This window comes from Capricornis sumatraensis, chromosome 3 (assembly GCF_032405125.1).
Source record: "Capricornis sumatraensis isolate serow.1 chromosome 3, serow.2, whole genome shotgun sequence".
Classification (NCBI taxonomy): Eukaryota; Metazoa; Chordata; class Mammalia; order Artiodactyla; family Bovidae; genus Capricornis; species Capricornis sumatraensis.
This window is the reverse complement of record NC_091071.1, coordinates 69,759,926-69,786,165: the sequence shown is the minus strand read 5'-3', so window position 1 is coordinate 69,786,165 and position 26,240 is coordinate 69,759,926. Positions and strand designations below refer to the sequence as shown.

The 26,240-nt window shown below is 38.3% G+C and overlaps 1 protein-coding gene across 1 annotated transcript in view; it reads right to left on the bottom strand.

The window, feature by feature from the left end:
• Nucleotides 1-26,240, bottom strand: part of TLK1 (tousled like kinase 1) — a 175,501-nt gene that overhangs the window by 92,630 nt on the left and 56,631 nt on the right. The window contains exon 2 of the mRNA XM_068969199.1: nucleotides 20,527-20,645. Within this exon, the coding sequence (XP_068825300.1) occupies nucleotides 20,527-20,645 (119 nt within the window). The remainder of the gene's footprint in view (nucleotides 1-20,526; nucleotides 20,646-26,240) is intronic.

The following is a 26,240-nucleotide window of genomic DNA, read 5'->3' as shown; positions in this document are numbered from 1 at the left end:
ATGCATCATCTAATGTTCCTTACAGGCTTTTAAAGCTCTGGCCCTTGTGTGTCTTTTTCCTTCTTGAGCTGCAGGAATTCTTTACATACTCTGGGTATGAATCCTCTATGATTTTCCCTTTCACTCACATACTGGTATCATTTGAACATAGCTGCATTTATCAAATAATTTCCTTTATGACTACAGCCTTTTGTGACCCAATTATGAATCTGTCATTATTCTTGTTAAAGCTTTACTGGTTTTATTTTTCATATTCAGATCTACAAGTCACTTGGAATTGATTTTTCTATGATGGCAAGGGGTGATGATCTGAGTCATTTTCTTCCCCATGTGGATATTCCATTGATCCAGCATGATCTGTTATAAAAGGCCACACTCCCCACTGCACGGCAGTGCCACCTTTGTCAAGTCTTAAGTCAGCATGCATGAATGGCTCTGCTACTGAACCCTACTCTGTTCCACTCGTCTATTTCCTTTCCTGTGCCACCGTCACAATGCTGTAACTACATTCCTTGGTATAAACCTAAGAGAACTGAAAAACATGCCTACACGAAAACTTGTATCAGAATATTCACAGCAGCATTATTCCTGTAAAAAAATATATAAACAACCTGAATGTCCAACAACTGTGAATGGATATACAAAATGTGAAACACATCAATATAATGAAACATCCAATAATAAAAGAAATGAGTAGTAACACATACTACAATATTCATGAACCTTGAAAATATTCAACCAGGTGAAAAAACCTGCCACAAACATAAAATGCAATGTTCTGTATGATTGATTCCATTTATATGAAACATTCAGAAGGGGTAAATCCATAGAGACAGAAACTAGACTAGTGGTTGCCAGGGGACAAAGAGCAGGAGAAGAAAGCAGGAAAATGAGGAACGGCTGTAAATGTTTATAGGGTTTCCTTTGAGGGTGATAAAAATATTCTGGAATTAGACAGTGGTGATAGCTGAACAACCTTGTGATATACTAGATACCACTGAAAAATACACTTTCATAGAGTCAATTTTACAGTTTATGAATTATATTGCAGTACAAAAAGTTTCAGGTTGTTAAGGAAAAGAGTGTGGGGGTGAGAGCGTAACAAAATCTACAGATGATTCATTTATACATTTAGATAGACAGTAAGCACACATGAAAGCACAAACTCACAGACTTTTGAAGTCTTCAAAGCAGAAAAAAATTTTCAAATATTCACGAGATAGTTTTTAAAACATACAAGTAACACAAGCACATAGAAAAAATTTCATTATAGAAATGTAAATTTTCCCCTCCCTGATCAGTCCAACTATGCTGATGAGAAAAATATACCCATTTGAGTGCAGAGTTCCAAAGAATAGCAAGGGAAGATTAGGAAGCTTTCCTAAGTGATCAATGCAAAGAAATAGAGGAAAACAATAAAATGGGAAAGACTAGAGATCTCTTCAGGAAAATCAGAGATACCAAGGGAACATTTTCATGCAAAGATGGGCTCAACAAAGGGCAGAAATGGAATGGACCTAACAGAAGCAAAAGATATTAAGAAGAGGTGGCAAGAATACCAAGAATTATATAAAAAAGCGGCTTCATGACCCAGATAATCACGATAGGGAGATCATTTACCTAGAGCCAGACATCCTGGAATGCGAAGTTAAATGGGCCTTAGGAAGCATCACTACAAACAAAGCTAGTGGTGGTGATGGAATTCCAGTTGAGCTACTCCAAATCCTAAAAGATGATGCTGTTAAGTGCTGCACTCAATATGCCAGCAAATTTGGAAAACTCAGCAGTGGCCACAGGACTGGAAAAGGTCAGTTTTCATTCCAATCCCAAAGAAAGGCAATGCCAAAGAATGTTCAGACTACCACACAATTGCACTCATCTCACACACTAGTAAAGTAATGCTCAAAATTCTCCAAGCCAGGCTTCAACAGTACTAAACCATGAACTTTCAGATGCTCAAGCTGGATTTAGAAAAGGCAGAGGAACCAGAGATCAAATTGCCAGTATCCGCTGGATCATCGAAAAAGCAAGAGAGTTCCACAAAACATCTACTTCTGCTTTATTGACTATGCCAAAGCCTTTGACTGTGTGGATCACAATAAACTGTGGAAAATTCTTCAAGAGATGGGAATACCTGATCACCTGACCTGCCTCCTGAGAAATCTGTATGCAGGGCAAGAAGCAACAGTTAGAACTGGACATGGCACAATGGACTGGTTCCAAATGGGGAAAGGAGGACATCAATGCTATATATTGTCACCCCGCTTATTTACCTTATATGCAGAGTACATCATGAGAAATGCTGGGCTGGATGAAGCACAAGCCAGAATTAAGATTGAGAGGAGAAATATCAATAACCTCAAATATGCAGATGACACCACCCTTACGGCAGAAAGCGAAGAAGAACTGAAGAGCCTCTCGATGAAAAGTGAAGAGGTGAGTGAAAAAGTTGGCTTAAAACTCAACATTCAGAAAACTAAGATCATGGCAGCCGGTCCCACCACTTCATGGCAAATAGATGGGGAAACAATGAAAACAGCAACAGACTTTATTTTGGGGGCTCCAAAATGACTGTAGATGGTGACTGCAGCCATGAAATTAAAAGATGCTTACTCCTTGGAAGAAAAGCTATGGCGAACCTAGAGAGCATATTAAACAGCAGAAATATTACTTTGCCAACAAAGGTCCATCTAGTCAAGGCTATGGTTTCTCCAGTAGTCAGGTATGGATGTGAGAGTTGGACTATAAAGAAAGCTGAGCATTGAAGAATCGATGCTTCTGAAGTGTGGTACTGAAGACCCTTGAGAGTCCCTTGGACTTCAAGGAGATCCAACCAGTCCATTCTAAAGGAAATCAACCCTGAATATTCACTGGAAGGACTGATGCTGAAGCTGAAACTCCAATACTTTGGCCACCTGATGGGAAGAGCTGATCATCTGAAAAGACCCTGAGGCTGGGAGGGATTGAAGGCAGGAGGAGAAGGGGACGACAGAGGATGCGATGGTTGGATGGCATCACCGACGCGAGGGACATGAGTCTGAGTAAACTCCTGTAGCTGATGATGGGCTGGGAGGCTTGGCGTGCTGCAGTCCATGGGGTCGCAGAGTTGGACACAACTGAGCGACTAAACTGAACTGAACTGACACTTAGGCAACCACTTTTTAAAAAATTGTTTTCAATTCAAATTTTCAACAGGCAATGCAAGCTACTTCAATTCATTTCTTATCATCTTTATAAGACTTTATGTCTCCACTAACAAATTAAATATACGTTCATTGATTTCTCCCTTCTTATTCAAAACGTAATTGTCCTGCATTGCTTTCTTTTCTGTTAATACACATTGGAAAAACTCCAAATGAACATGTAGATAGCTTCATTCCCATTCTTCTTTGTTACTTCCTTTCTTTCAAACAGGTGCGGAGTATTCCACTATACAGTATAATACTATATTTCAATAATTCTTTATGGACCTTGCCATGAAAGAAGAATTTAGCTCACTGGCATCACAGCTTCTCCTGCTTCCTGATATATTTTTATTTTCAAAGTATCTTCAAAGATACTTTAAATAATAAACTTTCTTATTCTTTAAATTGTGTGTAACTCCTTACTACGTAATATAAGAAAATACATCTTTACATTGGCTCTTTATCCCACAATGATAGATACACTATAACTTTACATTAGTATAATTTATAACCTGTACCTTTACTTTCTACCTATAATCCTGCAACAGAGCCACAAACTCATGCCACAAGGATGTGGGGCAAGTAAAATAAACAGGTGAAGCAATCTTGGGATTAAGAGAAAATAAGTAGCATATGATAGAACATAAGTTCTCTCTCTTCTAGTGTTTGTTATCAACTACGAACAGTGAATTAACAAATGATAAATTCTTGATGCTACGAGAACTACAGGATTAGGCTCCTGCAAGGTTCTCATCACAATTTCACCAACCGATCAATACATAACCTTGTTTCATATAAAAGTGTGCTTCTGGTTAAAGACACTTTATTTAATATATACTGTCACATTGACCGCATGGCAAAGAACACTGTAACTCATGCCTGAATGAAGCTAATCTAACAAACATATTTTCTCCCTAAGGCACATCACAGTCTTCTTGTGCTTAGAACACTACACTTTACTACAACCCTGAGGGGCTATTTTAAACAGGAAAACTACCAGTAAAAAGCACAAAAATGTGGAGAAATATGGCATCAGGTAAACTGAGAAAAGAATAACTTGTTCATAGTATAAGAGCTTAAAATATAGGCAGACTGTCACTTTGTTTAGCCTCCAGTGACTCAAATTTTTCACCACTCTGCATATGTGCAGGCCCTTGAATGACCAGCAAAAGCAATGGAAGTTTTGGTTTTGAAGTTACAAATAAATTTTAGCAAATATGTGAATTTGGAATCTTTGAATGAAGAGTACTGATTATTGTGTGTATGATCATACTGTACAAATCCTATGGCCTTGCTCTTTTATATATTTTTGAAAAAATCCAGGAGAACTATATTAAAACCCCTCAATATATCTCTACTTTAATAAATTCAGCATGTACTTTTGGAACTGTTTGATATATAAAAGTTCTTCACTGTCATATCTTTCTTCCTGGTGGCTCAGACAGTAAAGAATCCACCTGCAATGGGAAATCAGAGACCTGGGTTTAATCCCTGGGTTAGCAAGATCCCCTGGAGGAGGGCATGGCAACCCACTCCAGTATTCTTGCCTGGAGAACCCCCATGGACAGAGGAGCCTGGCAGGCCACAGTCCATTGGGTCACAAAGAGTTGGACACGACTAAACGACTAAGCACAGCACAGCACAATCCTTAAACAGTATCTACCTCTGTTTCATTATGGCTTTTCAAGACTGTTTCATCTGATACTCACTCATACATTCAAAGGGATTCCCTGTTGGTTCAGACTGTAAAGAATCTGCCTGAAATGCAGGTGACCTGGGTCAGGACGATCCCTGAAGAAGGGAATGGCTACCCACTCCACTATTCTTGCCTGGAGAATCCCATGGACAGAGGAGCCTGATACGTTACAGCCCATGGCATCACGAAGAATTGGACACAAGTAAGCAACTAACACTTTCACACATTCAGAGATAACTATTGAGGGCCTTACTATTGTCGTAGATGCTAGGGATATAATAGAAAAAGACTTAGATTCAAGTGCTCATGAAGTTTATACTACAAGAAGGGAAACAGACAATAAACAAACATGTAAGTATTTAGTAACATGTAAGAAACCAATAACTAGTTGAGAAGAACGAAAAAGTCTCTTGATGAAAGTGAAAGAGGAGAGTGAAAAAGTTGTCTTAAAGCTCAACATTCAGAAAACAAAGATCACGGCATCTGGTCCCATCACTTCATGGGAAATAGATGGGCAAACAGTGGAAACAGTGTCAAACTTTATTTTGGGGGGGCTCCAAAATCACTGCAGATGGTGACTGCAGCCATGAAATTAAAAGACGCTTACTCCTTGGAAGGAACGTTATGACCAACCTAGATAGCATATTCAAAAGACTTTGCCAACAAAGGTCTGTCTAGTCAAGGCTATGGTTTTTCCAGTGGTCATGTATGGATGTGAGAGTTGGACTGTGAGGAAGGCTGAGCGCTGAAGAATTTGATGCTTTTGAACTGTGGTGTTGGAGAAGACTCTTGAGAGTCCCTTGGACTGCAAGGAGATCCAACCAGTCCATTCTAAAGGAGATCAGTCCTGGGTGTTCATTCGAAGGATGATGCTAATGCTGAAACTCCAATACTTTGGCCACCTCATGCGAAGAGTTGACTCACTGGAAAAGACTCTGATGCTGGGAGGGATTGGGGGCAGGAGGAGAAGGGGACGACAGAGGATGAGATGGCTGGATGGCATCACCAACTCGATGGACATGAGTTTGCGTGAACTCCGCGAGTTGGTGATGGACAGGGAGGCCTGGTGTGCTGCAAATCATGGGGTCACAGAAAGTCAGACACGACTGAGCGACTGAACTGAACTGAAGAAACCAGTACTTCTTAAAAACTAAGTGGAGGAAGGGAGAGTGGTATAGGAATATCATACACAGAGCATCACAGAATGCCTATGTAAAGAGGTGACATTTGAACAGAAACCTGAAGTTAGATAAGTACATTTGAGGCAACTGGCAAGTAAACCAGTTTGAGTGCAGTAGCGGGACCGTTAGTCAAATAGGGTAGTTAGTCTAGAGCTAGATCAGAAGATCTACTGCGAGCATTTCATTTTAACTGTGATGGTAAGTCTTCGGAAGAGTCTGAAGTTGAGGAGATACTAATCTCAAATTTGTAATTGATTCTACTGTCTTTTACTTTATGATTATCTGAAATATTTTCTTTCTGGTTAATTCCAATGTTCGTCATTTTGGGGGTATGTTTCCTGTCAACTGCCTAAAGATAGATTCTCATTTTTTATCATAATGTACACTTGGCTTCATTTCTACTACATTATATAAAAGCAGGTGACAATATTTCCTCTTTCTTCCTCGTATTTATTAGACTCAGTTTATTTTTGTTCCTCCTCCTACAGCCCATCACAGTAAAAGTTCTATGTATGGCCTGCCCTTCTGCTTATTACTTTCTTACTTTCAGCAAACATATAACCCTAAAAATCAAATCTTAATGAACCATTCTACATTCCCAGATGATTTTCTTATCTTTCTCCCTCATTCCTCTTCTCTCAGAGGAGGATCATTATCAGAAATTTGATTCTTCAAATGGTTTTATTTCCACATTACAAACTCCTGGTGTTACTCTTTTTAAAATCTGACTACTATTAACAATGCCTTTCACAGGCACGTTATCACTATCAATTCAAATATAAAAACACTGTGAGAGTCACTGCTCACCACTATCTGATATCCTGTAAGGTTTTGTTGTTTGTTACTGTCTATTTGCTAAGCTGTGTCCGACTCTTCCGATGCCCCATGGACTGTAGCCTGCCAGGCTCCTCTGTCCATGGGACAGCGCAGGTAAGAATACGGGAGTGGGTTGCCATTTTCTCCTCCAGGGGATCTTCCCTACCCAGGCATCGAACCCACATCTCCTGCAACGGCAGGTGGGTTCTTCACCACTGAGCCACCAGCGAAGCCCTCTCTAATCTTTACCTGTGCTATTAAATTTAAGTAAGCACTTTTTAAAATACAAGCTTATCCCCCAAAGAACAACAAAACCAACATTAGTGCAGCAGCAGCATCCAACATACATGCCACACTTAAATTTTCCCTGTTGTCTCAAAAATGTCCTTTAAAATTGTTTTTCTCCCCATCCAGGAAGAAATCAGGATCTAGAGTCACACACTGCATTTGGCTAATAAGTGTCTTTTGTCTCATCCGACTTAGAATGGTCCCTCTACTTCTGTTTGCTCTTCATGGCACTGGCCACCAGGATGCCCCAGGGGTATTTCCTCATGATTAAATTCAAATCAAACATTTCCGCAATGGAAACTAGAGGTGATCAGTGTTATTCCTATTGCATCATCCTCAAGATGCGCATGTCAAGCTCTCTGTGACATGACCAGTACAAAGCTTAACCTTATTTACTGTGTGGTAATCAACACATCTCTCTACTTTAAAGGCACATTTGCTCTTTTATAATTAATAACTAATCTATAGGGTGGGGAAGGGAATGGAAAACCATTCAGTATTCTTGCACTGAGAACGCCATGAACAATATAAAAAGGCAGAAAGATATTACACAGAAAGATGAGCCCCCGAGGATGGTAGGTGTCCAGTATGCTACTGGGAAAGACTAGAGAAATAGCTCCAGAAAGAATGAAGAGGCTGGGCCAAAGCAGAAAAGACGCCCAGCTGTGGATGTGACTGGGGGTAAAAGCAAAGTCTGATGCTATAATGAACAATATTGCACAGGTACCTGGAATGTTAGGTTCATGAATCAAGGTAAACTGGAAGTGGTCAAACAGGAGATGGCAAGAGTGAGCATCAACATTTTAGCAATCAGTGAACTAAAAAGGATGGAAATGGGTAAATTTTATTTAGATGATCATTATATCTACTACTGTGGGCAAGAATCCCTTAGAAGGAATGAAGTAGCCTCACAGCCAACAGAAGAGTCCAAAATGCAGTACTTAGTGCAATCTCAAAAACGACAGAATGATCTCAGTTCATTTCCAAGGCAAACCATTCAACATCACAGTAATCCAAGTCTATGCCCCAAACACTAATGCCAAAGAAGCTGAAGTTAAACGATTCTATGAAGACCTACAAGACCTTCTAGAACCAACACCCGAAAAAGATGTTCTTTTCATGATAAGGGACTGGAATGCAAAAGTAGGAAGTCAAGAGATACCTGGAGTACTGGGCAAGTTTGGCCTTGGAGTACAAAATGAAGCAGGACAAAGGCTAACAGAGTTTTGCCAAGAAAACACACTGGTCATAGCAAACAGCCTCTTCCAACAACACAAGAGACAACTCTACACATGGACATCACCAGATGGTCAATACTGAAATCAGATTGATTATATTCTTTGCAGCCAAAGGTGGAGAAGCTCTATACAGTCAGCAAAGACAAGACTTGGAGCAGACAGTGGCTCGGATCATCAGCTCCTTGTTACAAAATTCAGGCTCACATTGAAAAAAGTAGGAAAAACCACTAGGCTACTCAGGTATGACCTAAATCAAATCCTGTATGATTACAGTGGAGATGACGAATAGATTCAAGGGATTAGATCTGGTAGACAGAATATCTGAAGAACTATGGACAGAGGTTTGTAACACTGCACAGGAGGTGGTGACCAAAACCATCAAGAAAAAGAAATGCAAGAAGGCAAAGTGGTTGTCTGAGGAGGCCTTACAAATAGCTGAGAAAAAAAGAAAAAAAATAGGCAAAGGTGAAAGGGAAAGATATACCCAACTGAATGCTGAGTTCCAAAGAATAGCAAGGAGAGGTGAGAATGCCACCTTAAGTAAACAATTCAAAGAAAGAGAGAAAAACAGCAGAATGGGAAAGACTAGAGATTTCTTCAAGAAAAAGAGGTACCAAAGGAACATTTCATGCAAAGATGAGCACAATAAAGGACAGAAACAGCAAGGACCTATCAGAAGCAGAAGAGATTAAGAAGAGTTGGCAAGAATACACAGAACTATACAAAAAAGGTCTTAATGACCCAGATAACCACAATGGTGTGGTCACTTACCTATAGCCAGACATCCGACAGTGTAAAGTCAAGTGGGCCTTATGAAGCATTATTATGAACAAAGCTAGTGGAGGTAATGGAACTCCAGTTGAGCTATTTCAAATCCTGTGTACAGCTGTGAAAGTGCTGTACTCAATACACTAGCAAATTTGGAAAACTCAGCAGTGACCACAGGACTGGAAAAGGTCAGTTTTCATTCCAATCCCAAAGAAAGACAATACCAAAGAATGCTCAAATTACCATACAACTGCATTCATTCAACATGCTAGCAAGATTGTGCTCAAAATCCTTCAAGCTAGGCTTCAGCAGTACGTCAATCAAGAACTTTCAGATGTACAAGCTGGGTTTAGAAAAGGCAGAGGAACCAGAGATCAAATTGCCAACATCTGATCATAGAAAAAACAAGGGAGTTTCAGAAAAACATCTACTTCTGCTTCACTGACTACACTAAAGCATTTGACTGTGTGGATCACAACAAACTGGAAAATTCTTAAAGAGGTGGCAGTAGCTGACCATCTTACTTGCCTCCTGAGAAACCTGTATGCAGGACAAGAAGCAACAGTTAGTACAGGACATGGAACAAAGGGCTGGTTCAAAATTGAGGAAAGGAGCATGTCAAGGCTGTATATTGTCATCTGGCTTATTTCACTTCTATGTAGAGTATGTCATGTGAAATGCCGGGCTGGATGAATCAAGCTGGAATCAAGATTGCCCAAAGAAATAACAACAACCTCAGATATGCAGATGATACCACTCTAATGGCAGAAAGTGAAGAGGAAGTGAAGAGCCCCTTGATGAAGGTGAAACAGGAGAGTGAAAAGGCTGGCTTAAAATTCAACATTCAAAAAATGAAGATAATGGCATCAGGTCCCATTACTTCATGGCAAATAGATGGGAGAAAATGGAAACAGTGACAGATTTTATTCTCTTGGGCTCTAAAATCACTGCACATGGTGACTGTAATCATGAAATTAAAAGACGCTTGCTCCTGGAAAGAGAAGCAATGACAAACCTAGACAGCGTATTAAAAGGCAGAAGCAAAGGTCCATATAGTCAAAGCTATGGTTTCTCCAGTCATCATGTAACAATGTGAGAGTTGGACCATAAAGAAGGCTGAGTGCTAGAGAATTGATGTTTTTGAACTGGTGCCAGAGAAGACTCGGAGAGTCCTTTGGACTGCAAGATCAAACTAGTCAATCCTAAAGGAAATCAATCCTGCATATTCACTGGAAGGACTGATGCTGAAGCTCCAATAATCTGACCACCTGATGCGAACAGATGATTCACTGGCAAAGTCCCTCAGTCTGTGAAAGACTGAGGGCAAGAGAAAGGGGCGACAGACAGTAAGATGGTTGGACTGGATGGCATCAGTAATTCAATGAACGTGAGTTTGAGCAAACTCTGGGAAATAGCGAAGGACAGGGAAGCCTGGTATGCTGCAGTTCATGAGGTCACAGAGTTGTGACATGACTTGGCAATTGAACAACAATAGGGTGAAACTTTGAAACCTTGTAAAACACTGTTCTCTAAAACATTTTGCTAAATGGTTTTAGCATCCATTGATGATCCTTAACTTAATCAGTACTGGGAAACACTGTGTTGACTTTCTGAGTCTATATTCTTCCTACATTAGCTGACACTCTTCTAAGAGACTGCCACATAACATTAAGCATACCTAGCTTGGTTCCTAAGTACCAGTCGCCACTAAAATGAAGTAAGGTTCCTTGAAAAGGTCTGTTTACAGTTTTGGATTTTTTTTTTTAATCGAAGAAAAACTGCTTTACAGTGTAAGTTTCTACCAAACAACAACATGAATCAGCCATAGGTCTGTTCACATTTATCACAGAGACCACAGTGATACTTGAAAGAGATGATCAAGATGTGTATATACACATGAGCACAAAATTGACAAAAATGCTTATATTTCTTAAATCTAGATAAAGAGTATATAAGTATTCTTATAAAATATCTCCAATTTTTGTATAAGTATAGTATTACTTTTCAAAGTAAAAAGTTGTTTCAAAAAGGTGGGGGAGGCGGGTGGGCAGAGGCGACCATGCAGGAATGCATAAATACCAGTTAGAGAGAGAACAGAAATAAATGATTAAAGAGTTTCATCATAAAACTAAAAATAGAATATGTAACTTTTTTTTAACAAATAACCTTTAAAACATCAGGAAAAACTGCATCTGTCCAATGGAAAGCAAGGAGTGGAAGGGAATGAAAGTCAAGAAGATATCAATTAGAAGATATCAACCAACAGATGGCAGAACCAAGTCAGAAAATAAAAATAATTATAATAGGTGTAACAGACTGAATCCACCATTTGAGAAAAATGCTCATTTTCCGTCCAAAAAAGGAAACATATTGTCTAGCAGACACAATTAAAAATAAAAATAAAGGAACAGAAAAACATACCTAAGACAAATATGAACCAAAACAAAGCTGAGGATCTAAAAAAACAAATATTTTCTAAAAAATAATTATGTAGTCATGAAAAGAACCAAAAAAGATATATGCATGTAAAAAGGTAGCATCAAAATACATCAAGCCAAAATTGATAAGCTGAAATGCATACCTCAATAATCACAATTAAAGATTTTAAAATATCTCCCTCAAAAAAAGATAACTCAAGCTGACAATACAGAGAGATATCCAAGATCTGAACTAATACAATTAGAAGCTATTGATATGAAATGTTTATAAAACAGGGCACATTTCAGGACTGATGTCACACAAACTGTATTTTCAAAAAGCAATGCAAAAAATGTAATTCTATAACAAAAGAGCTCAAAATAACTAAACTTAAGAGGAGTGAATATACAAATGTTTATAGTAAGTGTATTTGTAATCCTTAAAATACTTAAAATAACCTACATGTTCTTTATCTAGTAGAAATGGATGTAAAAAAATTGTGGTTTATTTTTACACACTGCAGTATAAAAAACAGATAACCAACAAGAACCTACTCTATAGCAGAGGGAACTATACTCAGTATCTTGTAATAATCTATAATGGTATTGAATCTAAAGAAAATATAAATATGTATGCATGTATAACTGAATTTCACTTTGCTGTACATCTGAAACACAACACTGTAAATCAACTACATTTTAATAATATTTAAAAAACAAATGTATCAATATATCAATATTTTATACAATAGAACACTATTTAACAATAAAAACCAACTATTGATAATATTACAACAATGGATGAATCTCAAAAGAATGCATTTTCCTAAGATAAAAGAAGTCAGAATCTAAGGCTACATATTTACAATACTGACTCCATTTGTATGACAGGCTTGCAAAGGCAAAACTATAAAAACAGTAAATAAATCAGTGGTTACCAGAGGCAACCTAAAAGGGAGAGTACAAAAGGGCATGGGGGAATATTTTGAGAACTATTTTACATCCTAATTGTGGTGGAGGTTACACAATTTTACGCATTCACAAAACTTACAGCACAAGAAACTTTAAATCCATACGTTTTATTGTATATTAATTTTGTTGCCATATAAATAATCTAACTCATTCAACTCAACAGCTGGAAGAAGAGCCACAGAGCAAATCCAACAAGTAAATTATGATGACAGAAATCAATGGGGAAAATAAAGTGAAACAGATTAAAACCAAATTCTTTGAAACAGTTACTTAATTAGGGCTCTGGCAGGAATGAACAGAAAAGTAGAATCTGAAAGAATAAACAGAAATGAATAAGAACTGAGATTTTTTTAAAGTGTTATAACTATCCACTAATAAGTCTGAAAAGCTTAACTGAAATAGATTAATAAACTAATATTAATGAAATTTAAATGATAGTGAAAGACCTTTCTTCACAACAAACCCCAGGACAAGACAGTTTTACAGGTAAACGTCTATTCATCTTCCCATGAACATTTTCTACCACATATACAATGTTGAAAAAATTGAAAATAGCAAAAAAATAGTTCACTTTATGGGACTAGTGTGATACTGTTTTATAAAACAGACAAGGTGATGAAAATGTTCTATATCTTAAAAGGATGTGGATTACTACAAGTGTATACATTTGTCAAAACTCACTAAAATAGTACTCTTCAGGTCAGTGCATCTATTTCTGTTACAACCATAAATGTACAAATCCTAACTAAAATAGCTAGTCATGTATTAAATCTAATAAAATATTTTTAAAATGGTATATCATAACCAAGTTGGGTTTATCCCAGAAATACAAAGTTCAATGTTTTTCAAATTTTGTTATACTTACTATTTTTAAAACAAATGAACAAAAAATTCTTAAGTAACCAGGAATGGAAAAGCTCTTTTGCTCTGTGGTCATGGTTATATACACGTAACCTACAGCAAACCTACAGCAAACATTACATTTAATGGAGAAACTTTAGATGATTCCTCTTGAACAGGACAAGACATAGTACTGAAGCTCATGACCAACACACACACACACACACACACACACACACATATATGAAGTATAAGAAATAAAACTGTAATCTGGGGAAAATAACTATTTCTCTTGGACAAATGTAAATAATCAACAAAGTAGTACAACCAATAAGAGAGACCAAAGTAAGACTACTAAATACAACACCAGTCTATCATGTTTGGGAACACATGTAAGAATTAAAGATTTTAAAATTAAAAATAAATAAATAAATAAATAAATACACCACCAGTCAGTCTATAAAAATAAAAAACCTCCTAGGTCACCAAGAGCCAACTAGAAAATATAATAAAAAATACTTCAGCCACAAAAACTTTCAAGGATCCAGAAATAAGCCCGAAAAATTCATTAAAACAGCCAAAAATTCTGTAGAACTCTACAGAGAGAACTGAACAAATGGAGAGACATTTCATGTACTTAGATGGGACAACCTAATCTTATAAACATTTCAATACTCCCCAAATCAATCTGCATTTAGGACAAAAATTCCATTATATCTTTAAAGGAAAAAGATACAAATGAGTTATTAAAGAAGAAGAATCCCCAAGTGCTAACAACTAAAGACATGCTCAAATTTTACACGAGGGAATAAAGATCCATAAATAATTGAGTCAATCTAACAAAAGAAGATTAAAGGAGAGACTTGCTTTACCGCAGAAACAAGATGTACCAAAACACAACCATATTCTTTATGTGATACTGACAGAAGAACACAGAAAGACCACCAGAACGTAAGGCAAATTTCAGACAGCTCAGAACATACACATGGCAAATCAACATATAATACAGGCGCATCACACATCAGTAGGAAAATATGGATGATTTAAGAAGTGGAGAAAACTGGTTTACTACGTGGAGAAAAATAAAACCTGATCTTTATCAATATTATATAAAAGATAAGGCCTCAACAGGCTAAAGAATAAATATAAAACTATAAAACAGAAGGAAGTGTATTTTTGCCTCACGGGTGGGGAAGAAGAATTTGACTTTTAGAATACCATCAGAGTCCACTGGACCCAACTTTAGCTTTCTGGCTTCTTATTCAAGTCCGTTTGTAATAATTAATATTTCAGGACTTTTATTCTTTGACACCATCCACAGAATAAAAATAGGAACTTATTTTTAATAGAATATAACACATTCTAGCCTGCAATTAATTACCAGATGTCCACCGGCTTTCATAAATCCAAAATACATTATGGGATCTTACTGATCTTATTTTTCCTATATTTTGTTATTATATCATAAAAGGAAGTCATTACTTATTGTTCATCAATTATTCAAGTATGCTGAAACAAAGAGAAGCCTCTAAAATGGAAGAATGATGATATGATAGGCAGAATATTGGCTCCCCGGTGATGTCCATGCCCTAAACACCAGAATGTTACTGTATATGGCAAAAGGGACTCTGCAGATGTAAGTATGAGAATTTTGAAATGGGGAAATTATACCAGATTATCCAGATTGGGGTGGGCCCAATCTAATCATATTAGCAGTTAAAAGTGAAGAGCCCTTCTAGGCTACGGTCCATTACATATGATTGTCAAAGAAGAGTAAGAGAGATGAAACACTGCTGGCTCTGAACATGCAGGAAGGACACCACCAGCCAAGGAATGCAGGCAGCCTCTCACAGCTGGAAAAGGCATGGCAAATCGATCCTCCTTCAAGCCCCCAGAACACAGACAGCTTGATTTTAGCCCAGTGAGACTTGTCTCAGACTTCGAATGCTATAGAATTATAAGATAATAAATGCGTAAGTCTTGAGCAACTTCATGATAATTTACTATAGTAGAAATAGAAAGACAATACAGATTTAATGCCTAAAAGGATGATGCAATAGTGAAATAAGTTATAAAAATAAATTTATAAATAAATTATAAAGTTATTTTCTTTACCTCAAAGTACTGCCTCTTTCAAAAACATATAAAGACTAAGAAACTATCTTTGGAGTCTGATTTTAGCTTTTATCAACTCCAGCTAATAAAAAATTTTCATTTTCTACTTAAGACAATCAGAGAAGAAAATGACAGATGATAATTTAAGTTTATTACACAAATCAGAAAATAAATATAAAGAGGTAACAGCACCTAAAATTGATGATGGTGACAATAAACATATTAATAAAATCTGAGTCTTCAAATGACAATATCATAGATGAATTTTCTCAAATTCAAGAATCAATGAAAAGGACAACACATTTCTAAGGGGAGGAAAAAGGGAAACACAGTATTCTCATCCATTAATTCATTCAGCTGAAGGACTTCATCATACAACATTCTACAACAAGAACCTGGGCTATTTTTAAGCTCAAAGGATGCATAACAATATCCTTCAACTTTTATGATGCTTGTGCACCAAGATTTACTTGATACAAAGAGATTTTTAAGTATGTTTAAATTCATATTAAAATTTCTAATAAAGTTGCTATTATATTTTCTTATTGCTGAAAATTAGTAAAATAACAAAATATAAACATAGCAAAAAGGTCTATTTGAGCTAGATGGTTAATGCTGACAACTGTTTTTCTTAGTAAAACCAAAATTTGGTATACTAAGCTATATACCATAAACCAAAAAAAAATTAGTTAGTTTGAATATAACAACATTAAAGAGTTCTATACCATATTTATGGTGGATATGATGGATACCATAAAAAAAGTCAACAGACATGACAAAATGAGAGAAGTTATCAAAGCCTTTGACTGTGTGGATAACAATAAACTGTGGAAAATTCAGAAAGAGATGGGAATACCAGACCACCTGACCTGCCTCTTGAGAAATCTGTATGCAGGTCAGGAAACAACAGTTAGAACTGGACATGGAACAACAGACTGGTTCCAAATAGGAAAAGGAGTACGTCAAGGCTGTGTATTGTCACCTTGCTTACTTAACTTCTATGCAGAGTACATCATGAGAAACGCTGGACTGGAAGAAACACAAGCTGGAATCAAGATTGCTGGGAGAAATATCAATAACCTCAGATATGCAGATGACACCACCCTTATGGCAGAAAGTGAAGCCTCTTGATGAAAGTGGAAGAGGAGAGCGAAAAAGTTGGCTTAAAGCTCAACGTTCAGAAAACGAAGATCATGGCATCTGGTCCCATCACTTCATGGGAAATAGATGGGGAAACAGTGTCAGACTTTGTTTTTTTGGGCTCCAAAACACTGCAGATGGTGACTGCAGCCATGAAATTAAAAGACACTTACTCCTTGGAAGAAAAGTTATGACCAACCTAGATAGTATATTCTAAAGCAGAGACATTACTTTGCGAATAAGGTCCGTCTAGTCAAGGCTATGGTTTTTCCTGTGGTCATGTATGGATGTGAAACTTGGACTGTTAAGAAGGCTGAGCGCTGAAGAATTGATGCTTTTGAACTGTGGTGTTGGAGAAGACTCTTGAGAGTCCCTTGGACTGCAAGGAGATCCAACCAGTCCATTCTGAAGGAGATCAACCCTGGGATTTCTTTGGAAGGAATGATGCTAAAGCTGAAACTCCAGTACTTTGACCACCTCATGGGAAGAGTTGACTCATTGGAAAAGACTCTGATGCTGGGAGGGATTGGGGGCAGGAGGAGAAGGGGACGACCAAGGGTGAGATGGCTGGATGGCATTATGGATTCGATGGACCTGAGTCTGAATGAATTCCGGGAGATGGTGATGGACAGGGAGGCCTGGCGTGCTGCGATTCATGGGGTTGCAAAGAGTCGGACACAACTGAGCGACTCAACTGAACTGAACTGAACTGAACTGATGTAATCAACATGGACTATGCAGAATATACAAGGGACATATGAGAAAGAGTGTCTCTGATGCTAAACAATACAGGAGACGAAAGAGACATGGGTTTGATCCCTGGGTGGAGAAAAACCCCTGGCAACCTACTCCAGTATCCTTGCCCAGAAAACTCCGTGGACAGAGAAGTCTTGTGGGTTACATGGAGTAGAAAAGAGTCAGACATGATAAAGTGACTTAGCACAGCCCAGCAACCCAACAAGACACACAGCACAACAGCACAGCAAAATATACCTTCTGGGCTATCAAGCATGAGGAATCTGGATGATGCCAAGGGTTTCTTGGATACAAAGATACAGAAATACTCATGCACTCTGCTGAATGCAAATTAGTTTCACACAACCATTATAAATAGCACACACTATTTAGTCAATTTAAATCTATACATGTCCTGCTGCTGCTGCTGCTAAGTCGCTTCAGTTGTGTCCGACTCTGCGATCCCATAGACGGCAGCCCACCAGGCTTCCCCGTCCCTGGGATTCTCCAGGCAAGAACACTGGAGTGGGTTGCCACTTCCTTCTCCAATGCGTGAAAGTGAAAAGTGAAAGTGAAGTCGCTCAGTCGTGTCCAACCCTCAGTGACCCCACAGACTGCAGCCTTCCAGGCTCCTCTGTCCATGCGATTTTCCAGGCAAGAGTACTGGAGTGGGGTGCCATTCCTATGCTCTATTAATTCTGCTGTTAGGAATATATCTTAAAAAAATGTTTACAAAGTCACAAAAGAGAACAGTTACAAGAAATTCACCACAATGTGAGGTAGCAGGGAGTTGGAGATAACCTGATATCTATCACTAGAAGCCATAACAGATACACTATTCATTTTATACAGCAGGTAGCAGCAGTGGATTACTGTACAGATAGGAACATATATAACAGGAACATGAGTTACAGGGGCAAAGAAGAAACAAAAAGGATAAGGAAAGGTGAAAATTATGTAATGGGAGGAAGACAGTGCCTCTACCTAATTCATTTTCACTCTTGAAACCTATTATGCTAAATTACAACATAAATACTCAAAATATAGTATCAGTTCAGTCGCTCAGTCGTATCTGACTCTTTGCAACCCCATGGACTGCAGCACACCAGGCTCCCCTGTCCACCACCAACTCCCTCAGCTTGCTCAAACTCATGTCCATCCAATCGGTGATGGCATCCAAACATCTTATCCTCTGTCATCCTCTTCTCCTCCTGTCTTCAATCTTTCCCAGCATCAGGGTCTTTTCCAATGAGTCAGTTCTTTCCATCAGGTGGCCAAAGTATTGGAGTTTCAGTTTCAGCATCAGTCCTTCCATTGAATCCTCAGGACTGATTTCCTTTAGGATTGACTGGTTTGATTTCCTTGCAGTCCAAAGGACTCTCAAGAGTCTTTTCAAACACCACATTTCAAAAGCATAAATTCTTCAGCGCTAAGCTTTCTTTATAGTCCAACTCTCACATCCATACATGACTACTGGAAAAACCATAGCTTTGACTAGATGGACATTTGTTGGCAATGTCTCTGCTTTTTAATATGCCATCTAGGTTGCTCATAGCTTTTCTTCCAAAGAGCAAGCATCTTTTAATTTCATAGCTACTGTCACCATCTGCAGTGATTTTGTAGCCCCAAAAAATAAAGTCTGTACTGTTTCCACTGTTTCCCCATGTATTTGCCATGAAGTGATGGGATCAGATTCCATGATCTTAGTTTTCTGAATGTTGAGTTTTAAGCCAACTTTTTCACTCTCCTCTTACTTTCATCAAGAGTCTCTTTGGTTCTTTGCTTTCTGCCATAAATGTAATGTTATTTGCATATCTGAGGTTATTGATATTTCTCCCAACAATCTTGACTCCAGCTTGTGCTTCATCCAGCCTGGCATTTCTCATGATGTACTCTGCATATAAGGTAAACAAGCAGGGTGACAATATACAGCCTTGATGTACTCCTTTCCCCATTTGGAACCAGTCCATTGCTCCATGTCCAGTTCTAACTGTTGCTTCTGTCCAGTTCTAACTGTATACAGAAACCTGCATACAGACTTCTCAGGAGGAAGGTAAGGCGGTCTGACATTCCCATTTCTTTAAGAATTTTCCGCAGTTTGTTGTGATCCACACAAAGGCTTTGACATAGTCAATAAAGCAGAAGTAGGTATTTTTCTGGAACTCTCTTGCTTTTTTGATGATCCAACGGATGTTGGCAATTTAATCTCTGGTTCCTCTGCCTTTTCTAAATCCAGCTTGGACATCTGCAAGTTCACAGTTCACATACTGTCAAAGCCTGGCTTGCAGAATTTTGAGCATTTCTTTGCTAGCATGTGCAATGAGTGCAACTGTGTGGTAGTTTGAGCATTCTTTGGCATTGCATTTCTTTGGGACTGGAATGAAAACTGACCTTTTCCAGTCCTGTGATCACTGCTGAGTTTCCCAAATTTGCTGGCATATTGAGTACAACACTTTCACAGCATCATCTTTTAGGATCTGAAATAGCTCAAATGGAACTCCATCACCTCCACTAGCTTTGTTTGTAGTGATGCTTCTAAGGCCTACTTGACTTCGCATTCCATGATGTCTGGCTCTAGGTGAGTGATCACACCATCATGATTATCTGGGTCATGAAGATCTCTTTTGTATAGTTCTGTGTATTCTTGCCACCTCTTCTTAATATCTTCTGCTTCTGTTAGGTCCATACCATTTCTGTCCTTTATTGAGCCCATCATTGCATGAAATGTTCCCTTGGTGTCTCTAACTTTCTTGAAGAGATCTCTAGTCTTTCCCATTCTGTTGTTTCCCTCGATTTCTTTGCATTGATCACTGAGGAAGGCTTTCTTATCTCTCCTTGTTATTCTTTGGAACTCTGCATTCAGATGGGTATATCTTTCCTTTTCACTTTCACTTTCTTTTCTTTTTTTCAGCTATTTGTAAGGCCTCCTCAGACAACCATTTTGCCTTTTTGCAAAATCATATGCAAAATATAGTATGCTATACTAGAAATCAGGTATAAAAACACTGGATGTTTTCCTATACATTATAAAAATAATATTAAGTACTAACTTGCTGTTAAATATAAATCCTTTACAAAATATGCATATTTTAATATAAAGAAAAAATGTCAAATAGAGATTACAATTTTACTCACTTTAGCTCCAACACTGCAACTGCCCGTGCTCCCCGTGCTCCCACTTGCAACTCCTGTAAATCTAGCTTCCAATAATTCTTGCCTTCTTGGATCCAGACTATGAAGCTCATCCATTGCACCTATTAAGACCAAAAAAGAAAAAAAAAAGAAAACAAAAAAAAGCACACTTACATATGTATTTATATACTTATATCTAAAATATATTTATGTAATTAGCTATGACAAACCTAAACAGCATATTAAAAAGCAGAGCCATCACTTTTCCAACAAAGGTCCATATAGTCAAAGCTATAGTTTTCCAGTAGTCATGTATGGATGTAAGATTTGGATCATAAAGAAGGCTGAGTGCTGAAGAATTGATGCTTCTGAACTGTGGTACTGGAGAAGATTCTTGAGAGTCCCTTGGACAACAAGGAGATCAAACAGAAATCATCCCTGTATATTCAGTGGAAGGACAGATACTGAGCTGAAGCCCCAGTACTTTAGCCACCTGATATGAAGAGCCAACTCTTGGAAAAGACCCTGATGCTGGGCAGGAAGAGAAGGGGCAACAGAGGATGAGATGGTTGGATGGCATCATGAACTCAATGGACATGAATCTGAGAAAACTCCGAGGGATAGTGAAGGATAGGGAAGCCTGGTGTGCTGCAGCCCATCTGGTCGCAAAGAGTCAGACATAACTGAACAACAATTAGTTGAAATGTAAATATAAACTTAACGAATTCCAAAAGCAGATGAATGTAAGGACTTTAAAGGTTTTTATAATGTCCACAATTATTTATCAAAATAACCTATGGTGGATTTCCAACAATTTTGACTGCAATTCACAGTAACAAATATATTTTCACCCAAATCAATACACACATGCATACATTTTATATCAAAAGTTTCACAACTGTTTATTACTATATGCTGCAAGCTTCAATATTTTCAAGTCTATTCTAATCCATTAAAAAGAAAAAAATGCTGTTTGTAAGGTATTAAACTAATTTGATGAGCCATTAGTGGATCCAAGTCCACAGTTTGAAAACATCACTTCTCATAATGTAATCTCCCTACTCTAAGCTTATACAGAATTTTGCACTAAGTGGTATTACTACTTAAATACTTTGCTTATATATAACTCATGACTTGGTTGTTTTGTTGTTATTTAGTTGCTAGGTCATGGTCCGACTCTTTTTGCAACCCCATGGACTGTAGCCCGCCAGGCTCTCTGTCCATGGGATTTCCCAAGCAAGAATATTGAAGTAGGTTGCCATATCCTTCTCCAGGAGACCTTTCCAATCCAGGGATCAAATCCATGTCTCCTGCTTGGCAGGCGGATTCTTTTTCATTAAGCCACCTGGGAAGCACTCAATTTATGACTAACTGTATTTAAAACGGGGAAGACTCTTATTACCGTCGCGTCCAAAGATTTTTTTGTACAGTGTTTTCAGTTTCTAGCAGGCAGACACAAAACACACACAAATATCAAGCAGATCACTGAGGTAACACCTATTATTAAATAACAACTCTAAGAATTAAAGAGGGGAAAATGAACTCCCTCATGTAATTTCAACTAAGGAGACTAAAGCACCACAAATTCTAGTTAAAGTTAAATTAAACTCTTAAAAATCCTCTCCTCCATATCTGCTAATTCTCTACTGATAAAACTTTAGGAGTGACCTAAGTGAGTCAAAGGGAGCTGGAGGATATTATCAGAATCCAGAACCACATGTGGAACATTTTCAAACTCCCTTACACCCCTTTCACACACCCTGATGTTTTCCTCCTAAAAGTTAAGAGCTATTCCTATAGTCCTTAACTCTCTGAAGTTCCCTCATTACCTTCCACTTTCATTCAGATGGAGGGCTGGAGGGATAATGGCCACCATTCCATGTTTATTAGCATTTCTGTGCCTGTATGTGTCTTCTCTGTCCATTCTTCATTCTTCCATCTTAGACAAAAAGGTAGCTAAGTCCAAAAGCCTAAAGCCTTCATTTCTTGTTTTTGATCCTATTCCTTAATATTCAAGAAATCTTGCATCTGCACAGATCCCTGTTCTCTTGTGCGTCTCTCCCCTCCCTGCCTCCTTCTGTCTCACATATGCCTTTAAAATAAAAAACAAACTGAAGCTTGAATTTCATGCAATTAATATCAGAAAATTTAATTATTTCCTTACACTGGTGATTTATAACTCTAACTAGTTTTAGGTCCCGAGAATCTGGTTTCTATCATAAGTATACTCCTGACAATGTACTTTCAAGTATCATCAGTACTTCCTTTTTCCCGATCCTGCTACTACATCAGAAATAGTCACTGTCAGGGCCTTCCGTGGTCATCCAGTGGGTAAGAATCCACCTTGCACTGCGATATACCAGTTCAATCCCTGGTCCAGGAAGATCCCACATGCCACAGAGCAACTAAGCCCGTGAGCCACAACCAGTCAGTCAGCATTCTACAGCCTACAAGCTGCAAGTATTGAGCAACGTGCTGCAACTATCGAAGTCCGCATGCCTAGAGCCTGTGCTCCACAAGAGCAATCACTGCAACCAGAAGCCTGCCCCCCAAAACAAAGAGCAGCCCCTGCTGCCCCAACCAGAGAAGGCGTGGACGCAGCAATGAAGACACGCCGCAACCAAAACAAAATAAATCTTAAAAAACCCACTGTCAGTTGGTTGACAGACAAGAAAAACATTTTAAATCTTTGATTTTGATCCATGTTCTTCATAATGATTTGAGGAGCAGAAATGTTTAATTTTGAAGGGAAAATATCTAATTTTTCTATTTATGGTTATTACCTTTCTATTACCAAGAAAACTTTGCATGTCCCAAAGTGAAAAAACATAATCTTTTTAAGTTTTACGTTTTTCTGCTTAGGTCTATGATTTATCCTAAATTAATATTTGTGTATGGTTCACTTCAGTTCAGTTCAGTCGCTCAGTCGTGTCTGACTCTTTGCAACCCCATGAATCGCAGCACGCCAAGCCTCCCTGTTCATCACCATCTTCCGGAGTTCACTCAGACTCACGTCCATCGAGTCAGTGATGCCATCCAGCCATCTCATCCTCTGTTGTCCCCTTCTTCTCCTCCCCCCAATCCCTCCCAGCATCAGAGTCTTTTCCAATGAGTCAACTCTTCGCACGAGGTGGCCAAAGTACTGGAGTTTCAGCTTTAGCATCATTCCTTCCAAAGAAATCCCAGGGTTGATCTCCTTCAGAATGGACTGGTTGGATCTCCTTGCAGTCCAAGGGACTCAAGAGTCTTCTCCAACACCACAGTTCAAAAGCATCAATTGGTAGGGGTCAGAATTTTTTCCCATATGCTTTTCCTGTTTTATTAATCACCATTTGTCAAAAAACAGAAGCATCAAAATTCTGCATTCCCCAATAGTTTTGGTGGGTTTCTCAGGAGCAATATATATATATAGTATTAATATAAAGACAAACATGTAAACCAATGGAATAAAACAGAGAGCCCAGAAATAAGAGTGCAAAGACCACTCCATGGGGGAAAAAACAATCTTTTCAACAAACAGCCCTGGAAAGACTGGATATCTACATGCAAAAATGTTAAGTTGAACACTTTCCTAACATCAAATACAAAAATTAACTCAAAATGGATCAAATACTTAAATATAAAGACCTGAAACTGTAAAACTCACAGAAGAAAACAAGGGAAAATCTTCATGACACTGGATCTGGCAATGACTTCTTCGATATAAAAACAAAAGCTCAGCAACAAAAGAAAATACATGTAGCTGGACTTTATCAAAATTAACTTCCCTGGTGGTCCAGTGGCTAATGTTCTAAGCTCCCAATGCAGGGGACCGGGGTTCAATCCTTGGTCAGGGAACGAGATCCCACATCTGAACTAAGAGCTGGCACAGCCAAATAAATAAGAAAAAATAAATATTAAAAGCATTTTTTAAAAAACTAAATCACTTCTGTGCATCAAAGTGAAATGTTGCGGATACGAGCCGTGTGCTACAAAGGCTTCAAGACCTTTGGAGGAGAGGATTTCGATCCGGTGCTAGAGAGGAGGCTTAACACTCAGAGCTCTTTGTGTAACAATTTTATTAAAGGTAAAGTAGAGAAAGCTTCTGACAGACATCAGAAGGGGGCAGAAAGAACACCCCATTGTAGTTTTTAGCAAGGCATATGTCTGTTAGCAAGCTGCTCATCAGATAAGAGAGAAACCTCAAGGCTCAGGGAGTTTCACCAGGCCCCAGTCCCACAATACGCATTTTTAAGATAGAATACCACAAGGTGTGTCACTCTCCGCCCTCCCCACCCTGCCCTCCCAAAAAGACCTGAATACTGGCTTGTTGAACCATGTTTGAGAAAAGAAAAAAAAAAAGTTAGTCTTAGGCTGAACCAATTTGAAGAAAGGCAGACTGCAAAGCAAATACATAGTTTCATTAACATAGCTTAAGGAAAACATTTACGTAAGAAAAACCCATTGGTTAGCTCAAGGTTTGAGAAAAATTAAGTTGAGGCAGAACCAGGTATCCTCAACAGAGAAGGGAAAAGGCCTGCCACTTGCAGTGTATTTCCTCTTGCCACTTGGGAACTTCTTGTCTTACTACCTCTTAACCCTCTTAAAAGGATACTATCAAGAAAGTAAATGTGAGAAAACATCTGCAAGTCCTATGTCTCATAATGGATTGCTGTCTAGAGATTGCAATATGAGAGGCCTGGGTTTAATCCCTGGGTTGGGAAGATCCCCTGGAGAAGGGAAAGGTTACCCACTCCAGTATTCTGGCCTGGAGAATTCTACAGACTCTAGTCCATGGGTCGTGAAGAGCTTTTTTGTACAGTTCTTCTGTGTATTCTTTCCACCTCTTAATATCTTCTGCTTCCGTTAGGTCCCTACCATTTCTGTCCTTTATTGAGCCCATCTTTGCATGAAATGTTCCCTTGGTATGTCTAATTTTCTTGAAGAGATCTCTAGTCTTTCCCATTCTATTGTTTTCCTCTATTTCTTTGCATTGATCCCTGAGGAAGGCTTTCTTCTCTCTTCTTGCTATTCTTCGGAACTCTGAATTGAAATGGGTATATCTGTCCTTTTCTCCTTTGCTTTTCGCCTCTCTTCTTTTCACAGCTATTTGTAAGGCCTCCTCAGACAGCTATTTTCCTTTTTTGCATTTCTTTTTCTTGGGGATGGTCTTGATTCCTGTCTCCTGTACAATGTCACGAACCTCCGTCCATAGTTCATCAGGCACTCTATCAGATCTAGTCCCTTAAATCTATTTCTCACTTCCACTGTAAAAAATCAAAGGGATAAATCATAAATCAAAAGGATCTGATTTATGTCATACCTGAATGGTCTAGTGGTTTTCTCCACTTTCTTCAATTTCAGTCTGAATTTGGCAATAAGGAGCTCATAATCTGCGTCTGGTCTTGTTTTTGCTGACTGTATAGAGCTTCTCAATCTTTGGCTGCAAAGAATATAATCAATCTGATTTCGGTGTTGACCATCTGGTGATGTCCATGTGTAGAGTCTTCTCTTGTGTTGTTGGAAGAGGGTGTTTGCTATAACCAGTGCATTTTCTTGGCAAAACTCTATTACTCTTTGCTCTGCTTCATTCCGCATTCCAAGGCCAAATTTGCCTGTTACTCCAGGTGTTTCTTGACTTCCTACTTTTGCATTCCAGTCCCCTATAATGAAAAGGACATCTTTTTTGGGTGTTAGTTCTAAAAGGTCTTGCAGGTCTTCATAAAACCGTTCAACTT